Consider the following 21168-nt stretch of genomic DNA (forward strand, 5'->3'; position numbering starts at 1 on the left):
TCATAGGAGCTCTGCTGAATACCCAGACGGCTCAGGCCTACCTTCCCGAAGTGGGGGCCACCAATCTCCTGGCCCTGGCTTCGCAGACCAGAGCGTCTCAGCAGATCACAGCTCGGCAGATGTTGAGACTTCTGGGTCATATGGCCTCCACAGTTCATGTGACTCCCATGGCTCGTCTTCACATGAGATCTGCTCAATGGACCCTAGCTTCCCAGTGGTTCCAAGCCACCGGGAATCTAGAGGATGTCATCCGCCTCTCCACCAGTTGCCGCACTTCACTGCTCTGGTGGACCATACGGACCAATTTGACCCTGGGACGTCCATTCCAAATTCCGCAGCCCACGAAAGTGCTGACGACGGATGCATCTCGCCTGGGGTGGGGAGCCCATGTCGATGGGCTTCACACCCAGGGTCTGTGGTCCCTCCAGGAAAAGGATCTGCAGATCAACCTCCTGGAGCTCCGAGCGATCTGGAACGCACTGAAGGCTTTCAGAGATCGGCTGTCCTGCCAAATTATCCAAATTCGGACAGACAATCAGGTTGCAATGTATTACGTCAACAAGCAGGGGGGCACCGGATCTCGCCCCCTGTGTCAGGAAGCCGTCGGTATGTGGCGTTGGGCGTGTCGGTTCGGCATGCTTCTCCAAGCCACGTACCTGGCAGGCGTAAACAACAGTCTGGCCGACAGACTGAGCAGAGTCATGCAACCGCACAAGTGGTCGCTCCATTACAGAGTGGTACGCAAGATCTTCCGAGAGTGGGGCACCCCCTCGGTGGATCTTTTCGCCTCTCAGACCAACCACAAGCTGCCTCTGTTCTGTTCCAGACTTCAGACACACGGCAGGCTAGCGTCAGATGCCTTTCTCCTTCATTGGGGGACCGGCCTCCTGTATGCTTATCCTCCCATACCTTTGGTGGGGAAGACCTTACTGAAGCTCAAGCAAGACCGCGGCACCATGATTCTGATAGCGCCCTTTTGGCCCCGTCAGATCTGGTTCCCTCTTCTTCTGGAGTTGTCCTCCGAAGAACCGTGGAGATTGGAGTGTTTTCCGACTCTCATTTCGCAGAACGACGGAGCGTTGCTGCACCCCAACCTTCAATCCCTGGCTCTCACGGCCTGGATGTTGAGGGCGTAGACTTCGCTGCGTTGGGTCTGTCTGAGGGTGTCTCCCGGGTCTTGCTTGCCTCTAGGAAGGATTCCACTAAAAAGAGTTACTTTTTCAAGTGGAGGAGGTTTGTCGTTTGGTGTGAGAGCAAGGCCCTAGAACCTCGTTCTTGCCCTGCACAGAACCTGCTTGAATACCTTCTGCACTTATCAGAGTCTGGCCTCAAGACCAACTCAGTAAGGAATCACCTTAGTGCGATTAGTGCTTACCATTATCGTGTGGAAGGTAAAGCCATCTCTGGAGAGCCTTTAGTCGTTCGATTCATGAGAGGCTTGCTTTTGTCAAAGCCCCCTATCAAGCCTCCTACTGTGTCATGGGATCTCAACGTCGTCCTCACCCAGCTGATGAAACCTCCTTTTGAGCCACTGAATACCTGCCATCTGAAGTACTTGACCTGGAAGGTCATTTTCTTGGTGGCAGTTACTTCAGCTCGTAGGGTCAGTGAGCTTCAAGCCCTAGTAGCTCATGCTCCATATACTAAATTTCATCACAACAGAGTAGTGCTCCGCACTCACCCAAAGTTCCTGCCGAAGGTGGTGTCGGAGTTCCATCTTAACCAGTCAATTGTCTTGCCAACATTCTTCCCCAGGCCGCATACCCGCCCTGCTGAACGTCAGTTGCACACATTGGACTGCAAGAGAGCATTGGCCTTCTATCTGGAGCGGACACAGCCCAACAGACAGTCCGCCCAATTGTTTATTTCTTTCGACCCTAACAGGCTAGGGGTCGCTGTCGGGAAACGCACCATCTCCAATTGGCTAGCAGATTGCATTTCCTTCACTTACGCCCAGGCTGGGCTGACTCTTGAGGGTCATGTCACGGCTCATAGTGTCAGAGCCATGGCAGCGTCGGTGGCCCACTTGAAGTCAGCCACTATTGAAGAGATCTGCAAGGCTGCGACGTGGTCATCTGTCCACACATTCACATCTCATTACTGCCTCCAGCAGGATACCCGACGCGACAGTCGGTTCGGGCAGTCGGTGTTGCAGAATCTGTTTGGGGTGTAAATCCAACTCCACCCTCCAGGACCCGAATTTATTCTGGTCAGGCTGCACTCTCAGTTAGTTGTTCTTCGTAGGTCAATTTCTGTTGTACCCTCGCCGTTGCGAGGTTCAATTGACCTGGGTTATTGTTTTGAGTGAGCCTGAGAGCTAGGGATACCCCAGTCGTGAGAACAAGCAGCCTGCTTGTCCTCGGAGAAAGGGTATGATACATACCTGTAGCAGTTGTTCTCCGAGGACAGCAGGCTGATTGTTCTCACCTACCCTCCCTCCTCCCCTTTGGAGTTGTGTGTTTCATATTTTATTGCTTGTCATTCAACTGGCGGGAGCGGTCGCGCACGGGCGGGAAGGCGGCCGCGCATGCGCGGTGGGCGTGGCCTGCGTGCCGACCGTCCCGCGAAGCTTCTTCCGGTTGGTGGGGGCTGCCGCGGACGTCAACCCCAGTCGTGAGAACAATCAGCCTGCTGTCCTCGGAGAACAACTGCTACAGGTATGTATCATACCCTGTCACAGCAACAGTCTGCAGCTAAGAGGTACAAGCCACAACTCCCTCAAGAATCTGGCTAGCATGGATCCTAAGTGTGGTCACTAGGTGTCGCAAGGCAGCAGAGGTCTAGCCCAGAAGCAAAACCCAAGTACTCCTTGCCACTGAATGCTAGATGTAAAAGGTCATTTTCAACAAGGTTTTGCTGAAAAGGAGAACAGATTTCATGTGTTTTGTTTAAACAAGTTTTAATATGTAATATGGATTTCATAATGGCATCCTTTTACTGTGGGTTTTCCCCTAGATTTTGAATCCATGTTTCCTGAGTTGCCTAAAAGTAGTCTGATGATGATACTAACTGTAACGCAGAAAACTGAAAATGATATGACGTCGTGGAGTGAAGAAGTAGAGCATGAGCGAGAGATGATGCTAGAAAAGGCAAGTACTACATTAATGAAATTCTATAGTACCACATTTGTAAACCTGTAGAACCCAAGTTAACTATCTTCACTAGAGTAAAGAATATTTATACAAGCAGAGGTAGTATTTGGTGTACATTGGGATTCTATGAGGCATATTTTCAAAGCACTTAGCCTTCCAAAGTTCCATAGAAACCTATTTCAAAGTATTTGAAATATTAACAAATAAAATCCCAGTAGAGTATAATATGTATCAAATAAAAACAGTTTTCCCTGGGAGCTATCAATGTTGTCCACCTGCTAGTGTAGACACACTGAGACTCCCCATCCTCAGTTCTGTTTCCTCTTGTATACCTTTTCTTCCTTTCTTTATTATCTTAATTACCCTTCCTACCTAATGAATATCTTTACAGAACATTTTATTTCCTTTAATGGTGAATCCTGTTCCAGCACTTTCTACCATCTTCCAACTCTTCTCATTACTTCCCGTATTGCATGGACAGTTTAAGGCCTGTCATGTTCATAAGCATACATTTTTATTAGATAATGGTTGACCTATGTCCCAGTTATGCATAGTCACCATGATAGTGCCCATACCCTCTTGCCGAAGCTACAATTTCACCCAAACCCACTTACTTCTCATTTTGATTGTTTATCTGGATACCACAGGAGAAAAATTGGGGGTGGAAAGTTAGGATGAGTGTGCTATCTGTTCCCTTCTCCACTACTGCCAACTCCAGACTTCGCGCCTTCTGTCTCGCTTCACCCTACGCCTGGAATAAACTTCCTGAGCCCCTACGTCTTGCCCCATCCTTGGCCACCTTTAAATCTAGACTGAAAGCCCACCTCTTTAACATTGCTTTTTTTTTTTTAATATCAATAATTTTTATTAATAAACATCAGAATAAACATATCTTCCTTAATACAAAGTATACACTTGTATATTTCCTCAATGGTGTACAATTCTATACAGCTCTCACCGTAAACATTCTCTTTTATCAATCAACTATAAATCTGCAAATGTGCAAAGACAAACATTAGTTTTCATTTCTCCCATCCCCCATCCCCCCCCCCCCCCCCCCCCCCCCCCCCTCCCCATCAAACACCTATTACTAACTCACTTGGGTCATGGCTCTAATGTGTGTCCAAAGTTCATCATTCATATTATAAATTCCCAACCGTTTATCGGTTAGTTTCTCCATCTCCTCAATTAGGGAAAGCTTTAGGATCCAGTCTTGCTCTGTTGGTGCCACCGGCTGTTTCCAAAACCGAGCAATGACACTCTTTGCAGCTGTCAAACACATCCTCTTCAGACGTCTTTGCCATTTGACTCCTCGTCTGTTCCCTAAGCCCAACAGGCACCACTGAGGCTCACATAGAAAGTTCTTGCCTGTATGGGCAGTTATCTTTGCAGTTATAGTTTGCCAATACACTTGTAATTTCCCACAGGACCACCAGATATGTAAAAAAGTTCCCACATCCGTTGAACATCTCCAACAATACTGTGAGGCCCCTGGAAACATCATATGTAATCTATATGGGGTAAAATACCATCTCGAGAGTACCTTGAAGGCATTTTCTTTTAACAACACGCATGTTGATGCCTTATTAACTTCCACAATAATGGCCTTCCACTCATGAACTGTCAATTCCTTCTCCAAATCTTTTTCCCATTTAGTCATATACAAGCATTTCTCAAAACTCACTCCCCTTATAAATTTATACAGCCTGGATATAACTCCCCTCATTGTTCCCAGTGAGCCCCACATGTTTTCTAATACCTCATAATCCTCTGGATCGTTTCTTAGCCATCCTTGTGTGTAAATATAATGTTGGACCTGCAGATAAAAAAATCTGTCCCTATCCAAAACCCCATAATCGTCCTTGAGCTCTGTAAATAATCTCATTTTCCCATCTTCCAATAAATCTCGAAACCTCAATATGCCCCTCTCCGCCCACCTCTTTGCTATCGGATTTCCCAGCCCCACTCTAAATGTAGGTTCCCCCCGAATACAAGCATATGTAGATGTGATTCTATTTTTCCAAAAGCGTGACCTAAGGGAACCCCATAGTGTCAATAAATGCCCTACAAACGGGTTGGTAGTAAGCCTGCCCACAGTGGGGTAAGTTGAAGATGCCCATAGTACTGACTGCAGGCTATGCCGCTGCACCATCTCCTGGTCCATGTGTGCCACCACCGACCATCTTTCCTGACCCCACATGGATATCAGTTTCAGTTGTGCAGCCCAGTAATACCATTCAAGGTTCGGGACCCCTCTCCCACCCATCTCTGTTGAACGCCAGAGCAGCTTCCTGCTGAGCCTGGGAGCCTTGCCCCCCCAAATAAACTTCACTATAGCTTGTTGTAGAATTCTCAACTCCCTCCCAGGGATTGCTACCGGTAATGTTTGAAACAAAAACAAAAGTCTGGGCAATATATTCATCCTAATCGATGCTATCCTTCCCCACCATGACAGCCACTTACCCGTCCAGCCCTCCATATCCTTGCGTATTTGATGGAATAGCGGTATATAATTTAGCTGATATAGCTGAGGAATCTGAGCAGGTATTTGAACTCCTAAATATTTAATTTTATCCCTCCTTAGTTTGAAAGGAAAACTTCGGGAGAGCTCTTCCATCCTAGGTTGTGCTATAGACACCCCGATCATTTCCGATTTGTCATAATTTATCTTAAAACCAGAGAGCCTACCAAACTCCTCCAACTCTGCCATCAATATAGGAAGATGCATCCCCGGGTTGTTTACAAAAAATAACACATCATCGGCAAATAACGCCAATTTGTGTTCAAAACCTCCTATCATTATTCCTGGAATGTCCACCGATTCACGCACCCTCTGAGCCAAAGGCTCAATCGAGATTGCGAACAACAGTGGTGACAGCGGACACCCCTGTCTAGTGCCCCGTTCAATCTGAATAGCGGATGTATACCCCCCGTTTACTTTAATTCTTGCCACGGGTTTCTCGTATAAGCGTTGTATCCAACCTATCAACCCCTGGCCAAACCCCAGATGTTCCAAAACTTCCCATAGATAAGGCCAGTCCACCCTGTCGAACGCTTTTTCTGCGTCCGTACTCAAAAGAGCCACAGGGATCCCCCTCTGTTGGGCTACCCATATAACATGTAAGGAGCGTCTAATGTTATCTGCCACCTGCCGCCCCATGACAAACCCAGATTGATCAGTATGAATCAGTGCAGGCAGAACCTTTCCTAACCTATCGGCAATTACTTTGGATAAAATCTTAATATCTAGATTTATTAGAGAGATGGGGCGATAGGAGCCACACACTGCCGGGTCTCTTCCTGGTTTTAAAAGCAGAGAGATCCCTGCTTCATGCATACTCCCCGGCAAAGAATGGCCCGCCAAACATGCATTCCCAACCCTCAACAACATGGGCCCCACCTCCCCTACAAAAGTCTTATAAAACCTGGCAGAATACCCATCCAGGCCGGGCGCCTTCCCTCCTTGGAGACCCTTAATCACCCGTTGGATCTCTTCAAGATGAAATGGGGCCTCTAACTGTTTGCGTTCCAAACTTGACAGCCTTGGAAGACGCAGCTTTCCTAAGCTCTTCCTGATTTCTTCCCCCTCTACCCCCCTTTCCCTACAGTATAAGTTCTGATAAAATTTTTCAAACTGATCTCTTATTTCTCCATCTCCATAATACATCTTATCGCCCGCCCCTTTTATTTTTGTTATGGTGCGGCTCCTTTGTCTATGCCTCAAAAGATTAGCCAACATCCGTCCAGACTTATTACCGAATTCATAAAATTTCTGTTGGAGTTTCGTATGTAAAAACTCCATATGTTCTACTTGCAATTTCTCTAGTTCTGCCCTACACTGTCTCATCTCTCCCAGGACTATCCCAGAACCTCCCTCCTGGTGACAGCATTCTAGTTTCACTAATCGTGCCCGTAAGTCCAGTTCCCTCTTTTCTCGTAGCCTCTTTTTCCGCACTCCCCATTTAATGAGGTGACCCCTCACCACAGCCTTTAGGGCATCCCACAGTGTACTATCCAGAACCTCGCCAGTGTCATTCACCAACATATAATTCTGAATGATTTGTCGAATATCCTCCCGCACCCTACTATCCCCAAGAATCAGTTCGTTTAATCTCCAAAAGAGTTGGCGCCTTTCCTCCGTCAGACCCTTGAGCTCAAGCTCCACTGGGGCATGGTCAGAAATAGAAATAGACCCAATATGGGATTCGACCACCTGATCCCATAACTGCCGGCTACACCACACCATATCAATTCTTGTATAAGTATTTTGAGAGTGGGAAAAAAACGTATAAGACCGCTGGCTCGGATGCCTAAGCCTCCAGACATCTACTAAATCTAGATTGGAGACAAGTGATTTTAACTGTACACAGTGGGCTGAGGACTTGTCAACCAACCCCTTTGAATGATCCATGGATGTCGTACTGGTGTTAAAGTCCCCTCCCAAAATCATCCCCCCTTTCTGGAACTGGAAGAGTTCCTTATAAATCCGAGTAAAAAATTCTCCTTGTCCTGAGTTAGGGGCATATATATTTACTATAGTCACATCCTTACCATACAGCTGTCCCCGGATCGCCAAACACCTTCCCAGAGTATCCCTATATACCTCTGCTATTACTAATGGGATATGTCTATGGATATAAATCACCAATCCTCCCACCTTGCCCCCTCTAGCATCAAAGTGTGAGATACATTCACTGTATCCCCTATGTTTAAGTAGGTGTGCATCCCTCTTTTGAATGTGTGTTTCCTGCAATAATATAATATCCCACTTAAGTTTCTGCAATTCCCTATGTATCAAACTTCTCTTCTGTGGAGAGTTCATACCATTAACATTCCATGACCCAATGTGTATTCCCTTGATCCCCTTCCCTCCCCCCCCTCTCCCCCCCTGCTGGACTGTGCCAATAGCCGCCAGCCTATAGTAATGAGGAAATCACTCCCCGCCGGAGCACATCACCTTCTTCCCCATAACAACAGTTCCCGGACCCCTCCCCCCCTATTTCACAAATTTCTATTTAACTCCCAGAACCCTTTCATTCAGTAAATAGACATCCTGTAACAATTCCAGTACTTTACAAATCCCATCAACTGCTTTCCATACTTTTAACATTACCCCATCAAACCCATGATGTAGCTGAAGTCATAAATATCTCTCACGTCCATTCAGGTTACTTTTGTCTCTGTTGCTAGCTGTGAAATGTTCTCTCTTCGTGGGCGCACTCTGCGCCAGGATGACTCTTTCTTTATCTTTGCTGGCATACTTGATCTCCCCTCAGAAGCTGCCGCAGGCAGATTTGTATATCCCAGCTCAGTGAGGACCTTCCAAGCCTCTCCTAGCGTAACCACTCGTCTGGTTATCCCTTCCGCTGTAAACTGGAGACCAAAAGGGAAGATCCATCGATATCTGAAATTAGACTGCCGGAGATATGTTGTTAATTCTTTAAATTCTCTCCGTCTCTGAAGGGTTCCCAGCGCCAAATCTTGAAATACCAAAATTTTTTTGTTGTCCCAGAGTATCTCACCCTGGGATCTAGCTTTCTTCCATATCTTGTCTTTGATAGTATAGTCTTTAAAGCATACAACAATGTCTCTTGGCTGCTGGTCTCTCCTGGGGCCCAAACTCCGATGTACCCGATCAAATCCTATTTCAGACTCCTCCATATTGGCCTGCCCCTCCATACCTATATCCAATATTCTAGCGCAAATTTCTCGGATCACCTGTGCACAGTCTTTATTCTGGTCCGTTTCTGGGACCCCTTTAAATCTCAAATTGTTCCTTCTGGAACGATTTTCCAGGTCTTCCACCTCTAATTGCAATTTTGCTTTTTCAGCTTGCACAATCGTGAGAGCAGTGCGCAGGCCCTCCATTTCTCCCTCCACGTGCTCCAGCACATCTTCCACCTGCTCCACCCTGCCTCCGATCTCTCTCACCTCTTTTTGGATGTCAGTGACCGCCTCCCGGATGGTTTTCCGAACTGCCGACATTTCAGCCTTTAAGGCTTTAAACCACCTCGCTACCTCCTGTTTTGTCAGCTCGGTATCGCTTTCTAACTGTTCTGCTGGGTCCTCCGTTTCGGAGCCAGAATCCGCGGCGGCCATTTTGTTATTGGCTTTCTGCTGGGAGCGGCTCGTGCTCGCCGCCTCGTTTTTCTGTGTTGCGGCGAACTTGAACTTTTCCAGCCGTTTTCTTGTCGCCATCCCTTCTCTTTATCTGTGATCTCAAAACCGCCAATCTCGGGGGTTAGTGAACCGGGAAATAGCGCAAATTTCTTCGCTGCTCCTACGGAGCTCTGGATTCAGGCTGCCATACCCGACGGTGACGTCACTTCCTCCCTCTTTAACATTGCTTTTGACTCGTAACCACTTGTAACCACTCGCCTCCACCTACCCTCCTCTCTTCCTTCCCGTTCACATTAATTGATTTGATCTGCTTACTTTATTTATTTTTTGTCTATTAGATTGTAAGCTCTTTGAGCAGGGACTGTCTTTCTTCTATGTTTGTGCAGCGCTGCGTATGCCTTGTAGCGCTATAGAAATGCTAAATAGTAGTAGTAGTAGTAGTAGTAGCTATGATGTATAGAGCTTCTCATGTGAGCTGTTTTTGCGGAATTGTGACTCACTGAAGTAGTTTGGGCTGAAGGTTCAGCCTATACTGAACTCCCCATTTCACCCATTACAAATTATAAAATTAATAACTACAAAACTAAATTGATCTACTACTGTTCTGTTTGGAGCCTGTCATCGAGGCCTTACATTTTGTTTGGGGGGGGGGGGGAGGAATTGTCTTCTTTACTAGTCTTACTTAGTTGTTTGTCTCTCCCCTGGGGGTTCTTGTAGTGCCATATATACTGAGCCAGCCAGCCTACTTCTCCAGTATTTTCTATCTCATCTCCAGCAGGTGGATGGTCATGCCTTTCTGCCCCTGGTTCTGAGGCCTTGCTCCTGTTCCAGTTGGTCAGCTGGTCTCCCAGTCGAGCCTAGCGGGTGATGGTATACTGAGAATCATATCTGGGGGTGCCAGATACCTGTCTCCAGTCCCCGCAGATCCCTACACTCTCTGCCTTCCCCTCTGCTCTCTAGTGCTGCCTGACAACTTTGAAGCTGTGTAAAAAAAAAAAAAAAAGGCTGCGATTTTTTCCCGGCTCTCTTTATTGCAGCAGTTTCCTGAGACATGGAGCAGGCAGTGCAGGACTGTACTCATGTGCAGCTCCAGTTCAACCCCCAGTCAGGGGGCTAGGGGGTGAGAGAAGGCTGGAGGTGGAGTCTCCTGCCTTGGAACCACAATTATGAACTTCCAAGGCTGATTTCAATTTTTTTTTTTTTTTTAAATGGTGCGATGTTTGCCCGCCTGGGGTCAGAGGTTTTAGCACAGCAGTGTCTTTTCTGAACTTCCCTTTCGATTGGTTATTAAAAAAAAAAAAAAGCAACACCTTAGTGCAGGCGCTGGGTGCACTGGCGGGGGGGGGGGGGGGGGGAATTCTGCTGCCAGACTGGGACCATGGAGCATGGGTGCAGCTCCTGACTTGCACAGTGGCGCGCCTTCCTTTGTCTGTGGCTCCCCTGCCTTTGGCAGTGCTGGGTGGACACTGGGATCAGTCCCAGTGGTGCCAGGTTCCTGCCCTCCTTTCTTTGATCGGGGCCAGAGGTGGATCCTGGGTGTGCCTTGGAGGGCCGGCGTGTCGCTAGTTCTTCTGGATAAACAAAAAGCAAGCAAAAAAATATATAGATATATATAGAATAAGCCCCACATGATAAGCTGCGTCAGTCTCCTCTTTGCAGAGTTGCAGACGTCTGTGAGGCTTCACAGCTATGGTAGTCTCTTCAGAGATTCCTCAAGGGCTTCACAGCTATGGCAGCCTCTTCTTTGGAGTTGCAGATGGCTCCTGGGCTTCACGGCGTCTCTTCTTCAGAGTTGCAGACGCCTCCTGGGCTTCACAGCTACGGCAGTCTCGTCGTCGGAGTTGCAGACACCACCCTCCCGGGCTTCACAGCTATGGCAGCCTCTTCTTTGGAGTTGCAGAAGCCTCCCAGGCTTCATGGCAACGGCAGTCTCTTCTGCGGAGTTGCAGACACCTCCCTCCCGGGCTTCACAGCTACAGCAGTCTTCTCTTTGGAGTTGCAGGCACCTTCCAGGCTTCACAGCTAGGGCAGCCTCCTCTTTGGAGTTGCAGGCACCTCCTGGGCTACACACCTACGGCTGTCTCCTCTGTTTGTGGTGGCAGTCGCTTCCTGGCCTTCTCAGCTGCAGAAGTCTCTATTTTGGGGTCGCATATGCCTCTGGCCTCAGTTTCCGGCAGTCCCTTCCCTTCAGAAAGGCAGTTGCCGCCTGGTCTTCTGGCTGCAGTGGTCTCTGTACTTCAGCATTGCAGTCACCACCTCATCTTCACCGTTAAGGCAGTCTTCTCTCTTCGGAGTGGTAGTCTCATCCTGGACTTCTCAGTTGCAGCAGCTTCCTCTCTTCAAACTTGCTGATGCCTCCTGGGCTATCCAGCTATGGTGGGCCTCTCTCGTCAGACTTGCAGTCTGCTCTGGTGATCTTTAGCCTCGGCAGTCTCCCTTCCTAGAATTCAGTGGTTTTCTCCTCCAGGTGGCGCTTCTTGAGGGCTGCACACAGCTCGGGGGGGGGGGGGGGTCCTCACCGTTTGCAGTCTCCTGTCTTCGGAGTTGCAGCCCCTGCTTTTGGTTATAGCTTCCACGGTTGCTGCTATTCTACATTGATACCGTGGATGTTAACTCACCCACAGGCTTCCTGGCTGCATACAGTCGGCTCCAGTAGTTCACAGCAGTGGCTGCGGCAGTCTGCTTTCTCCAGAGTGGCGGACACCGCGCGGCTGGAGGTTCAATCGGTTTCTGCAGTCTTTGGACTTGGGCTGTCCTCGGGATCGGCTGTCTCGTGCTGCTGCTGCGACCGGCATGTTGGGCTATTGACACTCGGGTGAGCGCGTTGCCTCGTGGTTTTGCAGCTAAGGCTATCGGTGAGGCAGTTCCATCTGCTGCTCAATGTGATGCATATTAGAGTCTGGGACTCTGTGCTTGTCCTGAGGTCTATGCCGTGGCTGGGAACGTGGCTCCCTGGGGGAGGGCATATCTACATCCATGGCGATTCTCCCTTCTCTGTTGGTGATTCCCGGTCTCCCAGGATTTTAGCCAGCGGTGGCCTTGGGGCCAGTCAAGGCATACACTGGGGGTTGTTCCTGCAGACGCCCTTCCTCAGAGTTCCATTTCTCATTGTGCTATGGGAGCTGTGAACCATAGATGCCATCCTTTAGGGTGACTGTCTTTGCCCTGCTGCTGAAGGATCCCCCAGTGTCTGCACTGGGGCAGAAACAGTGGACTACTGTTTCTCACAGAGGGGTCATGCTGCACTCTGCTGGCTTTAGGGGCTAGGCTGTTCCTGGTCTGGGCGCAAGAGCATCTGCTTTTCTGTCGGGCACACTGGGAGGGGGCCCTTTGCATGGTGGCGATTTTCCTCAGCAGGTCCTCTTTTAATCTGAAGCAGGGGACTTGTCTCATGGTGTCTTTCAGCTTCTCGTGAGTCTCCGGGGGGGGGATCCCTGTGCTCCATCTCTTGGCACCTAGGGTCATTCGTAGATTCCGCAGTTTTTCTGTTGCTAGCAGGAGCGGGTGCTCTAGGTCTGGCTATGCTGCTTTAACAGGTGCCGGTTGTGGGGCTGCTGTTTGTCTTCTTCCAATGATAGGCCGTCCGTGGTGGCATGTGGCTTGTCACAAGAGGGGACAGGTGGTCTTGGTCACTCCAATCTGTCCGCACCGGCCTTAATGCACAAATGGTGTGGTTGTGGGATGCTGTTCCACTTTGTCTTCCGCAGGATCGGAGCCTGTTTTTGTAGGGAATGGTCCTCATGGTAGTTCCCTTTCCTGTTGGTCTTTTGGCTTTGCCCTTGGTTGACTAGGAGGGGGTATAGAGCCCTGGCCTAGTGGGTCAGGTGCTTTCCTTTGAGCTGCATGTTATGGGTTCAGCTCCCACTTTTTGGGAAGCTCCACGTCCATTCTGTTTTTTGTGCTGCATGTCTGTGGGCGCTCAGCTTCCTCTGCATATGCCCAGGGGTGGCGTATGTTTGAGGGCTGGGGTAAGGAGCAGAGTTTGTTTCTCTTCTTTCACTCAGTTCTTGGCGTTTCTTCACCAGGGATCCAGAAGGTGTGGCCTTGAATTCCTTGCTGCTCCGAATGGCTCCCTTGCCTTATTTTTGGGGTCAGCTGCAGCTTTCATCCTTGGTTTTTATTGCGGAGGTGGTCCTTTCTTGGAAGGGCTGGGTCACCTTCGGCAGCCCCTTTCAGGCTTTGTGTTAGGTATGGTCTCTACCTTGTGCTGCATACTCTGCCGCGTCCCTCCTTTGGTCCTTTCCGGAAGGCCAATGCGAATCTTTGCACATTGGTTTGGCACTGGCAATACGGGTGTAATTCTATAACATTGAGCCTATATGGCACCTATTTTATAAAAGAAAGTAATGCCTACTTTCCTTTATAGAATACTAGTGTACCTGGGTATATATGTGCATGTATAGTAAGGTGTGAGCATTTATGGCAGCCATAGAGCTGATGTTAAGTGTTTGTGCCTAAATTTTGAGATACACATGCAACCTATAGTATTTTCTAAGTTTTATATTCATGTAAGTCCCACTTATTTTTCACCCAGTCTCCGCCTTTGTCCATGCTTATCTGTAAAACACATGTTGTGTAAAATACACCCGTACTTCTAGAATAGCACTTGGGGGGATTTTTGGCGTTTACATGCATATGTGCAAAAAGACTACTGGGCTATTGAGTGATCCAAGCAGTAATGTTTCGAAAATGTTTGAAAAGAAGCCCATGTGGCTGCTTTAGAAACGTCTTGAATGGAATATGCATAAGATAAACTTTGTAAACAAATCTGCTTCTTACATATTCATTGGGAATATCCTGAAAATCAGACCTGTCTATGGCATTTGAGGACCAGACTTGCCAATCACTGGTCTATGACAAGTATCTGGTAGATCCCAAAATGTATTGTGTAGTGTTCTTATAGTCTAGACCAAACTGTGCGCCGTGGCACCCTGGTGCGCCGCAGCAAATCCCGACCTTCCTCCCGCCACCACCCGAACCGCTACTGCAGACAGCAATGGCAACAAAAAAAGAAAAGTGTAGGGCTGCAGCAGCCTTCAAGCATATGCTGTCAGTTATGCTGGTCCTCTGCCCCCGGAACTGGAAGTTGATGTCAGCGGGGGGCAGAGGACCAATAGAGGCGACAGCGCGTGCCTGAAGGCAGCTGTGGGTCGTGCTTGCTTTTTTTTTTTTTTGTCACCACAACTGAGGACACAGAACAGACGGCCTTTGGGACTCTTTTGCTGCCAAAGAGGTTGGATGTAAACAGGAGACTGGATGAAGTCAAAAAGTTGAAGTCAGTTGGGCAGTGTCTGATTTCCCTTCCATTCTAAACAAAGCAAGCAAGCCTATGAGCTGCTGCATCCATGTTGTCATTCTTTATTGTTGGTAGCATTTTTTATTTAATCTCGCTTATATTTTCAAACATGCTGGCTTGTGCAGCACACAGATGTACACAGAGGAACTATAATAAAGGAATAACTTTTTATAGGTAGAATAGTAATTTGTTATAAATCGTAATTAGTGTGTCATTTGGGGGGGGCTGGTTATAGGGACACCCTAGCACTGTTATAATTGTGCAGAGAAAAAGATGGAGACCTGGCGGGGGGGGGGGGGGGGGGGGGGCAGAGATCAGAGTGGCTGATAATGGGGGGGGGGGGGTGCCATGAAAATTTGCTTGGGCACGAAGGGTGCTGTGAACTAAAAAAGTTTGGGAACCACTGGTGTAGACCTTATCTCTCTTATGAAACATGACTGTGGTAATATCATTGAGCATTATTTCAGAAAGTGAAGGGATCCAGTTGGCACCCTCACCATCCCCTTGTTTTAGTTCAGCTATTGGTTGCTATTCAGATAGAGCAGTTTCTTACGGTGAGATGTGCATGATCTTTTTTGGAGTGGGGAGGGAGGTCCTATATTGTTTCATTAGTCAGGCACCTCCTGACAATAATCAAGGGAGGGAGAGAGGGAAGGGAGAGGTTGCTTAATTAATTAGTGACATTTATATCCCACATGATCCCAAACAAGTTGGGTTCAATGTGGCTTACAATAAACAGTATAGGATACATGACAAAGATTAATGCATAAGAAAGTAATTTTTGTAAGAGCCCAATTATACAATACAATACCTACATAGACGTACTGGGATAGCTATAGTATTTAACATTAGAAAATCTATTATGAATGAGAAATTGTACATGACTTATACTAATGGTAGATAAAATAATAACCAATTCAGGTAAGAATTAGTTATTTGAGATATGGTTGTTCTTTGTATGTGTATTCTATTTAAATAATGTTAAAGTTGCATATTTTGTACTGTTATGTTTAAATTAATAAAACAGATTTGAATTAAAAAAATAATCTTTGACTAGTGCATAAACTTTGAAAAGTATGTGGTTGCTTTAGCATGAATGATTTGTACTTATTCTTTTAAAATAATGGATTTCCTTTCCCATATTCATATGGAGTTTAAATATGGAATTCACACGGATTCTAAAGCAAGAGAAGTATTTTATTGGCTTGCAGAAAATGTACTAAAAGGGTTTTATGTGTTTCTTTTTTTTTTTTTTCTTTTTTAGTTTATTAATGGTGCCAAAGAAATTTGCCATGCATTACATGCCAATGGCTATTGGGCAGACTTCATCGATCCATCCTCTGGCTTGGCAGTGAGTGATCTTTTATCTGTAAACTTAATAACCATGCAATAACTTGCATACAGGGGCATTGCCCATATGGGGCTGTAATGATAGGTGTCTCAGGTTTACAGGTTCAGGTTTTTTGTTTGTTTGTTTGTTTGTTTTTTCTTTTTTTTTTAATGAGAAACCTGTTTGAGGAAGCAGCAGACCTGATAGTGGATACAAAGGGGTGACTGCCCATGTCATTGTTGTAGCTATGCATTGTGAGTTAATTCTGGTTTCTTAAAATACAATGGAAAGCATTAGAATGAGTTAACTCAGATTGCACCTTTCCCAGGATTGTTTGGGACCTGGTCTGTTCCAGGTAATAGACTTTTATAAATTACAGGAGTTCATCTAAAGAGCATCGCATGGTTCACAGTTGATCAGAGACACAGAACCACATGGGAAGGAAGGAAGAGTAGGTTACAGAAGAGCTGTAATGGAACTCAGATAAGATACTCTGATTTACTGTGGGTTTCAGGTGTCAGTGAAGAAAAGCATAAAAAGAACCATTAAGGTTGAGTTTAGCTATGAATGGCTTTCATAATTATTTTTATACTGTATAATTAAGTACAGCAAGAGGCCCTCACTGGATGCCCACCGGAAGGGTGGAAGGCCAGATTTTAGGACTCAGGCTGTAAAAATACCAGCTAGGTTTAAAAATCTATGACTGGCTGAGCAAGGACTTGCTTTTCCAGTAAGTTAATATGTGTCCCAGCTTGAGACCCATCCACTAGAATAGTGGTGGGCCGAGTTACATAGCTTAAACTGCTGAAAAGCACTGACTAGGCCTAAAAATCTGATGATGGCCTTGTTGCTGAGCACCTGCAGAAGCAGGGCTGCTTGATAAGCCTTATTAGAATTTAGTGTGACATTCAAAAGCAGTACAAAAGCCAAAAACAAAGAATTAATGGCTAAAATCCTAAAATGTTAAGCTCACAAAATGGAGGCTGATACAGGTAAAATGGCAGCCAGAGTCATAAGATATGGAACTGATCTCTTCATCTTAGAAGAGATGGTTGCACAAGATTAGGAACAACAGTCCATATTAGGAGTTGACCATATTAGGAGTTGTTTACAAGACAGGAAAAGGATTAAGAAACAGGTGGACACCTGACCTGTGGTTAAGATAAAAAAAGTCCCTCTCCATAGACTTGTATGGGGACCAAATACTATATAAGAAATGCAAATCTGAGTTGAATTCGGAGTCTTTCCCCAACGAATCTCAGAAGGCGAAGCTCTGGCCGGTTGGACCCAGAATCTGACTGATGTGTGTACCAACTTGAAGTCCTGATTGGTGAGAATAAAAGACTATTTCTATCTCAATATTCTCTAGTCTCTGTGTTAATTTCTCTGTTTCATTTCACACCTTATATCACATAAATAGACTATCTTTTAAACTCTAGTACATCATGTGGGAGAATAGATGCCCTAGGATGTCCTTGGAAATTAGGAGCCAGAAAACAGAGGTCATATTTAGGAGACTTATTATGAGCCTTCTGAAACCCTCTCTCCACCTCCATGGGCAAGGGTCCTGCGGGGGTCTAGAGAGGGGTAATTAAAAACAATACCTTTACAGTTTTTTAGACTGAGCCATAAAACTGAGTTGCCCTCATTGGACTACAGAAAAATTTTCTTAAGAGCTAAGGGGGAGGGGGATCCCTTAAATTTCCCCATATGTTTAAGAGTAAAGAGAGCCAAGTGCGGGGAAAGGGTTTTAGTCATTTCTTTTTTTTTTAAATTTGGGTTTATGATGCATTTTCAGTATTAGCAAGTTACATTCAGATGCAGTATGTGTTTCCTTCTCTCTGGAAAGCTTACAATCTGAGTCCCTTGTGAACACGCTAGAATCGGGACTGCTACCATGCACTAAGCCCAGATTTAATATGGCAATTTACAAGGATTTTTTTAAGGCCCTATGCTAATTTTTCCATTAGCTCATGGGACCTGCAAAAAATTAATGTAGGAGCACTTACCACCTCCTATTTAGGAGGAGCTGAGTGATCCAGTGTTAAGTCTGCCTTATCCAGTTAGCGCATGCTGATTATAACGCTCTATAATTTCACATCCATTCCCCACTCATGCCAATGCCTCCAAGCAAAGCTTTTTACAAAAAATAAATAGCATACATTTAGCACGTGGAAACAGGCATGCTAAGTGTGTGTTAGGGCTTGAAGCCCTTTAGTAGAAGGGCCCCTTAGTTTGTACCTAAAGCAATAAAGGGTTAAGGGACTTGGAAGGAGCAACAGCAGGATTTGAACCCTGGCTTTCTTGGTTAATAGAGCTTGCTGTTTCTTTAGTCAAGATATATTATTCTGCAAGATATTTGGGAATAATCTAGTCAAAATGGAGTTGTTACATACTGCTATGGCTGGATTACATGCCAGTGTTTCTAAGCATGAGCATAAGATAATATGCATTCATGTAATATTTATTTTGATAGGTTGCCTACATTGTTTTTGTTAGTATTATTAGTAACAGAAATGTACTTTTTAAATAAAATGTTTAAAAGGTTATTTAATGTTTGGTGGGGTTTTTTTATCTTCTAGTTTTTTGGACCTTACACAAATAATACACTCTTTGAAACAGATGAACATTATCTCCATTTGGGGTTCTTCATTGATGATCTCGGCTGCTGTAAAGTTATTCGCCACAACCTTTGGGATACACATGTCTTTGTAGGAAGCATTTTCACCAATGCCTCACCAGACAGCCATATAATGAAGAAACTGGCTGAAAACTGACTCCCTTTACCGATCCAAGTGTCACCTAAGTTTTTATTTATACTTGATAATTTGACTCTAAGCATGGTCAAGAGCCCCAAGAGAACTGCTTTCTGCTTAGACTGAAGATTATGGAGGACAATAGCTACATAACTGTAATTGCAAAAATCCTGAAAATGGAAAATATTTCAATGCTTTTAACCAAGCTAACATGAAGAATCTTTTTGTTTTCTAGTCAGGGCATCTGTGGTATACAATAACCCTAACTTTTGCAGGGACCCATTGAAAATAAACCTCGGTACACTGGTCTTGCTCAGAGCTTTTCTTTGATTGCTTTGTAAGTTGCAGAGATGTTTGATATTTAAAATTACAAAACACTATTGCAGTTGACATATACAGAATTGATTATGTAGTATAGATCCTTATTGAAAGTACAGTTAAGTGGAATGATTCACACATTGTTAATTAAGCTGTATATCCAATTTACCTAAAATGTTTAGAAATGGAACATAGAGAGACATGTTACTTTAGCACCTTAAATAAACAAGATTGTCATGCTCCTAGGGGTTGTATACTGCTACTCTCTTTCAGAGAAAACTGCTTCTATTACGTAGCTTCCCACTATTCCAGAACCTGTGGGATAGTTGTGTCCATCAGCCAGCAGATATGTCTCCCTTGGCACCCAGTCCAGCTGGTCCCCAGTTGAGTTTTGCAGGTGGCTTGAGTCAGCAGAGTCATATCTACAGGTCTTCAGATCCCAGCCTCTGGTTCCCCTTGAATTTACTTCTTCACTTCCTTCTCTTCTGCCCTGTTTCCTGTGGAGCTCTCCTTTCTCCGAGGACAAGCAGGCTGCTTGTTCTCACTGATGGGTGACGTCCACGGCAGCCCCTCCAATCGGAAACTTCACTAGCAAAGTCCTTTGCTAGCCCTCGCGCGCCCGCGCGCACCGCGCATGCGCGGCCGTCTTCCCGCCCGAAACCGGCTCGAGCCGGCCAGTCTTCTTTTGTCCGCACTCGGTACGGTCGTGTTTTCGCCGTGTCGAGCCCGGAAAGTCGACCTCGCGCGTCCAATTTGTTTGAACGTGTTTTTTTCCTTCGGGAAAGCTTTGTCCTAGTCGGGAAGTGCTCCGCAAACCCCCCGCCGGGTTTCGTGTAAATCCTCCCCGTACTTCCAGCTTTTTTGCCCCGGTAAGTTTTCTTTCGTCGTCGGGGTAGGCCTTTTTTCGGCCTCGGTCGAGATTTTTTCTCCCTCTAAATTTGGTGCTTCGAATTTCGCCATTTCGGCTTTTGATTTCGCCGGCGTTATTTTTCCGCCCATGACATCGAAGCCTTCCAGCGGCTTCAAGAAGTGCACCCAGTGCGCCCGGGTTATCTCGCTCACTGATCGACACTCGTCGTGTCTTCAGTGTCTGGGGGCCGAGCACCGCCCTCAGAACTGCAGTCTGTGTTCCCTGCTTCAAAGGCGGACTCAGGTAGCGAGACTAGCCCAGTGGAACGTGTTGTTCTCGGGCTCTTCGTCGGCATCGGCACCGGGATCTTCGAGTGCATCGACGTCGTCAGCGTCCAGACCATCTTTCTCGGCCGCCCCTGCATCGAGTGCATCGAGGCATCGGGCCTCTGCATCGGCGCCGAGACATCGGATAGCTGCATCGACGTCGGTGGTACCAGGACCTCGTCTGCTGATGTCGTCGGACGGTGGTGCATCGGGTGGAGTGCAGGTGAGGGCTGTCCATTCCCCTGCTGGTGGCGGTGAGCCCTCGGGTGGGTCTCCGCCTACCCTGAGGGCTCCTGCGGTACAGCCCCCCCGAGATCGACCTTCTTCAGTCTCGGCCCCGAGGAAGCGACGGGTGGATTCGACGTCCTCCTCGTCGGTGCCGGGGAGCTCCGGTGACATGCTTCGGAAGAAATCGAAGAAGCATCGACACCGGTCTCCTCCCCGTGTCGGCACCGAGAGCTCTGGGTCGCCGAGGGATTCGGCACCCAGCAGGCATCGGCACCGAGAGGGACCGCTCACCCGCTGTTCAGGAGGTGTCGATGCGCTCCGCTCTGGACAGCCCGGAACAGCCTCCACGCCCGGAACAGGTACTGACGTCGACGCCTGCATCGACCTCTCAGCCTTTCTCTACAGCCGCTCTAAACGAGAGCCTCCGGGCCGTTCTCCCAGAGATTCTGGGAGAGCTGTTGCGCCCTACCCCTCCGGTACCGGCGGTGCTTGCGCCACCGGTACCGTCGAGCGTGGCGCCGGCTGGCCCATCGCCCAGGTTGAGGTCCCCGACGTCGGTACCGCGTGCGGTACCGACCGCGGCCACCTCCCAGGAAGGCTCCCCGACTACGTCGGCGGAGGGAGCTTCGCCGATGCGGGCGAGGGAGTCTACCTCTCGACGCCCCCATCGTGGACAGGGTTCCACGGAGTCGAGCAGGGCGAGGTTGCAGACACAGGTCCGTGAACTTGTGTCTGACACCGAGGGTGAGGCCTCGTGGGAGGAAGAGGAAGATCCCAGATATTTCTCTGACGAGGAGTCTGGGGGTCTTCCGTCTGATCCCACTCCCTCTCCTGAGAGACAGCTTTCTCCTC

General features: G+C 47.2%; 1 protein-coding gene across 3 annotated transcripts in view; it reads left to right on the forward strand.

The window, feature by feature from the left end:
• MMADHC (metabolism of cobalamin associated D) overlaps positions 1 to 19421 on the forward strand; it is a 53817-nt gene extending 34396 nt beyond the window's left edge. For all 3 annotated transcript variants that reach the window (XM_030209341.1, XM_030209343.1, XM_030209342.1), the window contains 3 exons: positions 2956 to 3089; positions 15773 to 15859; positions 18421 to 19421. In XM_030209341.1, the coding sequence (XP_030065201.1) occupies positions 2956 to 3089; positions 15773 to 15859; positions 18421 to 18615 (416 nt within the window). In that variant the 3' untranslated portion in view covers positions 18616 to 19421. The remainder of the gene's footprint in view (positions 1 to 2955; positions 3090 to 15772; positions 15860 to 18420) is intronic.
• The last annotated feature ends 1747 nt before the right edge of the window (positions 19422 to 21168 follow it).

Source organism: Microcaecilia unicolor, chromosome 7 (assembly GCF_901765095.1).
Source record: "Microcaecilia unicolor chromosome 7, aMicUni1.1, whole genome shotgun sequence".
NCBI classification, from domain to species: domain Eukaryota; kingdom Metazoa; phylum Chordata; class Amphibia; order Gymnophiona; family Siphonopidae; genus Microcaecilia; species Microcaecilia unicolor.